Source organism: Lepisma saccharinum, chromosome 1 (assembly GCF_977018435.1).
Source record: "Lepisma saccharinum chromosome 1, izLepSacc3.1, whole genome shotgun sequence".
NCBI classification, from domain to species: domain Eukaryota; kingdom Metazoa; phylum Arthropoda; class Insecta; order Zygentoma; family Lepismatidae; genus Lepisma; species Lepisma saccharinum.
In genome coordinates, this window is record NC_139229.1 from 146,258,937 (window position 1) to 146,266,171 (window position 7,235).

At 38.6% G+C, this 7,235-nt stretch overlaps 1 protein-coding gene across 1 annotated transcript in view; it reads right to left on the bottom strand.

Moving 5' to 3' along the window:
• Positions 1 to 5,540, bottom strand: part of blw (ATP synthase subunit alpha blw, mitochondrial) — a 32,272-nt gene extending 26,732 nt beyond the window's left edge. The window contains exon 1 of the mRNA XM_083139955.1: positions 5,395 to 5,540. Coding sequence (XP_082996081.1) covers positions 5,395 to 5,460 — 66 coding nt within the window. The 5' untranslated portion in view covers positions 5,461 to 5,540. The remainder of the gene's footprint in view (positions 1 to 5,394) is intronic.
• Between the last annotated feature and the right edge of the window lie 1,695 nt (positions 5,541 to 7,235).

Here is a 7,235-nt window from a genome sequence, read left to right on the forward strand (position 1 = left end):
TGAGGGCTTTTGGTACCCCTGACTTCCTGCACCACCAGTCGAAAAGTGAAAAATTTTGCAGTTTATGAGCATTTTCTGTTTTCAGCTCACAGAGAGATGCTATAGTGAAGTAATATGCAGTTTTGATGCATTACTACTGGGATCAACTATCTATTATTTGAGATTTCTGTGCACTGAAACAAAAGTTTATATCACAGAAGACTTAAATATTTAAAACAAAAATAGAAGTAATTCCAAGGGGGTACAGTCAGTCAAGGGCATCAAGTTCTTTCATTACTGTAGACAGAATAAAGCAGTTTTGGCAAATATGAGCATATTGGTGTAATGAAAATATATGATAATTATACTAATCCAACGTACCTATAATAGCCTATAATTTCATGCAAAAGTCTGCCATTGTCATTATTTTTATGGGCAGAAATGTCATGCCATGGCTGTGTAAAGTAAAAGCCTAAATACACAGTATTTTTTTCAAAGGTAAAACATGCTACAGTCGCCTAGTTAATTAAGTGCTCAGGTTCTTCGTAGAACGTTTTCTATTTTATATGCCTGATAAGTAGAATAATAAGGATTAATAGATTTTAAATATGCACTTCATCAAAAACCGCAGAAGTTTCACATTGGTTAATCTCAACCATTTAAGCTATTTCTTTGCTTTTGTCCAAAATTTTGCTTGAACACTGCATTTCTTTACCATTCACTGACACACCTTGTAAATGCCCACTGAACCAGACCAAACAAGTTTGTACATTGATGGACTGTATACAGCTGGAGAAAATTACTGTGCTGATATTTCAAACTGAATTAGGAAATAATGCACAAAATCATCATTCATCCCCATCACTATCATTCCAGAGAAATAGTATTGATTCAAATAAACCAAATAGAATAAAAAAAACATGTAAAAAGGTTCTCTGATCGTAGGCTATATTTTTGAGGCTCGAATGTTAAATGACCTGGCTTCTTGGATATTTTTGATTAATCATGATGAGTATGATTATGTGAAAATTATGGACGGACACTCATGAACACTCAACATTGAGTCGCATTGTAATTCAATAAGTTCCATTTGAAGGCTGGGACATCCGCACGCATTATCGAAACAAAAGGGAGCAATGAACAAGGACGTCTTCACACTTTTTGAAGTTTTGAAACCGGTTTCTTTGGACGAGTATTGGCTTAAATCAGGTTCAATCCTGACAAGTTGGAAAATGACTGAAATTCTAACTTACACACACACACACATATATATATACAGGGGTTGGACAAAAATATGGAAACACCTGGGAAGAAAAGCCGAAATGCTGTATCTAATAAGGTGCAGGACCGCCTTTAGCTTTGGAAACGGCCTGCAGCCTCCGAGGAATGGACAAATACAAGTCCTGGATGGTGAATAATGGGATCTTGCACCATTCTTCATGCAAAACATAGTCAGAATTCTTCTCAGTGTCCTATCTCTGTCACTCGATGTACATTTGCGGTGCAACAATTGCTGATGTGCTGTTCTAAACAGTTATTTCTCTTATTTGAAATTGATACAAGGATGAGAATTTTTTCATTGTAAAATTTGTGGGGGGAAATAATTGTCTTTATAACATGATGGCCCTAGGGTAGTGTCTGACCCCTGCCCCCTTTTGGTGCACCCATGAGGAGAGGAATCACGTGAAGCAGTTCCTCTGTCACATTCATCCACACAAATGATACAGATAGATAACTGTGCTACCCCCCATATTCAGAGTGAAAATGCAACAAAATCACCAAATTTTGCTTTCGGTTGTTGGTTGATATCGTTTGCTAAGTCATCATTTCTCTCCACAAGTGATTGCTTTACTTTTGACTTCGTGTTAATTTTTGTTGCCTAGCGCTGCTTTTCTGCCACTTTTGTCTAATCGCAACCAAGAGGATGAGAGATGATGTGATGAAATTGATGAAGGGACACAAAGAACACCCATGCCAGATCAGGAGTAAAACATGGGACCATTGAGCTAACTTCTCAGCGCTACAGAAGTCGGCAACTGTATTCCGTGACAAAGAAATGTTTCTGAATGGATTAACATTATCAGGGCACAAAAGTTACACGGTATTCTATGTTCACTTCACAACAAAAATAGACAATCTCCACTTTCACTTGAAAATTATACTTTACCCTTTTATAGTCCTTTTCTTACTCCAAGGCCTAGGCCAGTAGTACAGTCACGGACACTTCTGGCTTGTAACGATCTCATTGAAAGTCAATGGGATTATTACAACCCAGAAGTGTCCGTGACTGTACATCTGTGTGTTGCAAACAGTAAGCTTTTCTTCAAGGCAAACCTATCACATTGAAGAAACTGACTCATTGGCGACAAAGTATGCACGTTGCCCTCCCCCAACTAGCAAATACTTAAGGACTGACCTGTCAATTTGCTAAACTAAACACCTCAACCTTCCCATCATGGAATGCAAGAATGTACCTGTCTGGAGAAAATTGGTCAATCTGGTGAAGATCAGATGAGTTGAAATTTGTTTTATGAGATAATGAAAAGTGGACTGACAAATCATCATGCATGCATGAATTGTACGTAGGGCCAAGCCGGGCCGCATTAAGGGACACTGTGGGCCGCAAGTTTGACATGGCTGCTCTAGTTGATGCTGGACTGGCTACCCATTTGCTAGTTTTCACCTCACATGATACTTGTTACACCATACTTGTCGATAGTCTTTTGTTCCCATAATGGCGGCTGTGTGAGATGTAAACAACGTATCACTTCACACTTTTAAAATACGATAACTATTCAACCGAGAGGAATATTGCTCCATATTAAATGGTTTTAGGTAGAGAAGAATGGCACTGATAAAATACATACTTTACAAGGTTTACTGTACACCTATGGAAGAATATTTTAGCTTTTTCAATTGTAAACACAGTGCACTAACCATAGACAGTGTAACTTGACGTGCCTTTCGTGCTGTATGTATTATACATTGTAATTGGAACAGCTAACCGAAATCATCCATGAAATGCTTTGGTGTAAAATTGTAAAACTACTATCCGTTATAAGATTATTTGGAAGCATTTACATAGCATTTATGCTAGCAAAACTGTTAATGGAAATGCTTTTACCTAAAGCCGGCTTAAAGGTGGACGAGCAATTTGAAGAACGTTGTAGAATTACTGCTTTCTGCTTTTATTAAAAGAAAAAGTCTGAACTAGAGATTGGATCAAAATAGAAATATGGTAATCAATGCGTACTGACAAGTTTTTTAACTCTGGTTTGCATTATTCATACATGAGATTCGCAGGATTCATTCACAAGAAAAAAAGTAAAACCTTCATTAATACACTTGTAATAATAAGGTTTCCATTTTCAGCGAATCATATTTATCACATACACATCACATAGCTTTGCATAAATACCTAAATATTAATGAACTGAACATGAATACACTGCATGTCATCTCTTTACCTTTTTCTTTATCAAGAAACGAAGAAACTATAACATAAACAGCCAGCACTCGGAAACAACAGACAAAAAATGCTCCCTTGCAAACTCACAGATTATCTTCACATGGTCAAACTTTGGCTATTCCACAGAATCCAGTCAAGGAAAGCTAGTAGCAATTAGAACATGTCCTACCCCTCCAAACCAGTCAAGCAGTCAGCCATCACATCCGGACAGGTAGCCAGTTCAGCACCAACTAACTGGATATTGTTCCGTGTGATTCGGCCTTTACATTAGGTAACTGGGACCAGATATACAGTTTAAAGTGGATTTTGTTTTTGGTTTGAGTTGATGTTTTAAGTCCACTTTATGCACAGTAAGGCTAATCGGGACTGGACCTACAGTTTAAAGTGGGATCCGAACCACTTGTGCCTCCACCGGGTATCGAACCCGGGACCCCTCGATTACAAGGCAATGACGCTACCACTGTGCCATTGGGGGAGGCCCAGTTTAAAGTGGGATCTGAACCACTGCGCAATCTGCCTCTACTGTGGATGGAATTTGTGACCCCTTGATTCAGTGTTACCAATATGCAATCAGGGAGGCCCAACTCTGCATCGAGAATGGAAACTGATTGAGAGCAGACAACCAAAAGAACTATTTGTTGGGAATTTTGTGAACTTCCAGGAAAAAGATATTCATTAGAATACGGTTTACTGAGATATGACTGCCATACAAAGTGGTACACATCCAACTTGGTAAATTCACTTGACACCCAAGAATAATGGAAGTACAGTCTGCTCGTCCATGCAGACTGGCAAAAACACTTGTGAGCAATATGATTTGGGTGATGGGAAATATTAGGCAATGTAGCTACTGCAATAGGGTGTTCTCATGGTTTAGCCTATAGCATGTGCACGGTCAGTGGCAGCGATTGCCCCCCACCCCCTAATCACCACCTTTACACCAGCACTATGCTAAACCGCCGCCACTACGCACGGTATTAGTTTTTATTTAAAACACTGAAATTCAAAAAAAAAAGTTCTTATAGTGCGTGCGTTTTTATGCAGCTATCAGGAGCACGGGAGATTATGTTAAAAAATCAGAGGTAATGTATTTTTAATAATACAGTAAATGTAAATGTTTGTACATGTGTTAATAATTCGTCAGAGTCCTCAACGACTTATTTCATGAATTCCCAATAAAATAACATTAATTTCAAGTTCAATTACAATGCGAGATCACTGTAAAAAAAAAAAAAAAAAACATTAGTGGAATTGATTCCAGTGAATACGAAAGTGTAGTGCACAATACAAACTAACTTACATTTCAAATTTTTTTGGGGGGTTGGAGAGTTAAAGTAATAACATGAATATTTTGTGAAAACGAAAAATAGGGCAAATATTATTGTATGCGTAGCAATAGCGCTAAAACAAGGAGGAATGTTTTCTGGCTAGCAGACTATCAACATTGAAGGAGTCTCTCTCATTTCAGTTTTCAGAATCTACGTTTAGCTTTTCATTTTGGCATTTCTGCCTCGAAAATGATTGTGATGGTGCCTTCAAACAAGTAAGGCAAGTTAATCAGAACAGAAATTTATAATATTTTAATTGATACAAATAATACGACTCTCAGCTCAGAATACAAACATGGCCATTTTCAGGTCAATCTGAAGTAGATAGAAGGTTGAAGATTAACATAAAATATCTTGAGGTTACCCTCAGAGAGGCAAATTTAAAGAAGCTCTACATTTTAATACATCGACCATAACTCGATTTATTAATAAAGGAAAAATCGGAATATTGTGTAAGTAGCAAATTAACGTATCTAAAGGGTGAATTGCACAGCACGTAGCACATCGCCGGTGCAATGCAGTGTACAATAAATCACAGGAAATCTAGCGTGAATATCTTACAGAACTTTAATTAACACTTTCTACATTTGGTCTTTATAAAAAATGATATACAAATACCTGTTGTACATTTTTGGGCAAGTGCCGGGCCACCGAAGTAGCCAATCGTGCAGAGATAAGAGCCATAGCTACTACTCCTTCCCTGATACCCAAGATGGAGACTGACTTGTAATCTCTTTCCCAAAATGTTTCTGGCGGAGCCTCCAACCCAAATTACCACTTCACATTTATTTTCTTTGCAATAACAACGCAAGTTTGTTGATTTTAACCTTCTATTGAGAGTTTAACGATTTTCATAACATACACGGCAATGTAAATTAATATTCTTTTTCCACGCTAAAACGATTTAATTTAACGAATGAGGTAGAAGTTCCAGAGTAGATGAAGCGAACACCTGCCAGAAGTTGTGCCCTACTATCGGCCATGGCGTTGAAAGCGCCAGTTAGGCATTTCTCTTCTTTTGCGTCGCTTTACTGCCACATTTGGCTAATATAGAAGCATCTCCCAAGCTATCCCTAAAGGTTCACGCCAAGGACTGATGATACGATAAAGTTTATGAAAGGCACTGTCGTACACCCAACAGCAAAAGAAACAGTAGGCGAATGGACATTTCCACTCAATTTTCTTTACAGCAATTTTAAAAACTACACCGTGAAAAAAGGACCCCTGCAAGTTCTCGCGTTTCTCTGCGTTCAGTTTAAGGCAAAAATAAGAGTTTCAAAATTGCGAGGCTAGCGTTGCGCTCAAAACACGATCCGCCATGAGAGAACAGCGTACGCTGAACCATGCTATAGCTTCTATTTCGTAAAAAATCTTTCGTAAAAATCCATTTCCCGCCATATAAAAATCCGTCTGCTTTTCTTCCTCCGTTTCCTGGCGTAAGTAAGCGAGAGAATGGCTTCACTCTTGCGCCGTAAAGCAGTCCTTCCATGTTATATATAGGGTACGTTCCGAAAGTCTTAACGAAACGAACGCATTCAACGAAAATAACTGGGCTCGTGAATCTGGTGAAACCAGTTATTTTACAGACTTATCGGACACTCTATAGGCGAAAGCGCAGGCGCAGCGTTTTGTTTACAGAAAGTTTCCACATGGCGGAAGGAATGTTCTTATGGCAAAAATAAACTTTACTGTGGACACTCTTACAGATTTTCATCAGATTCTAAGAACGGTTAAGGCATACTCATCTTGTGCATGATGATTCATATCGCTATCTGTTAAAATTCTAATACATTTTCCGAACTAGTGCAGTTTGAATCCATCAGCACGCGCAATGTCTGAAAGCAGCAGACGATTCTCACCGAACAAACCAGCCTCCCGGCCCGTGCGTTTGGTGAATCTCGTTCTTGCACGAAACGCACGGAATGCGACGTTTGGGACAGCATAATGAAACTAACGAAACGCATTGAAGCACTTATGGGACAGCCAGTTACCATAACTCGTTTAACGCGTTAAACTCGTGCGACTTTCGGGCCCCTTGGTCAATGCCTGTCGGCTACCAGTTGCAGTTGTTTAGACGTAGTGAGTGCACGCTCGTGTTGACTTCTGTTTGCGTTTATCAGTACGCGTGTTGTTTGTACTGTGTTATTGAGTTGGTATCTAAGAGTAGCAAGAAAAGTGACGCAATAGAAGAGAATACTAAATTAACTATTATAACACCATTAAGAATTGTTTCCATGATATGAAAAACTCAATATGCTGACCAAGGCAAAACATAATCTAAACGTAACGTTTCAACCTTCTAGCAAGGTCTTCTTCAGACTCTGTACCCAGTACAAATGAAACAAGGTACATAACAGGAAGATATATGTATTTCTATACACAGAAATTACTTCCCTCTTCACCACTTTCCAGATGAAAGGAAATGTTTATCCAAATCGCCTGTCAGGTGAAAGTACAGT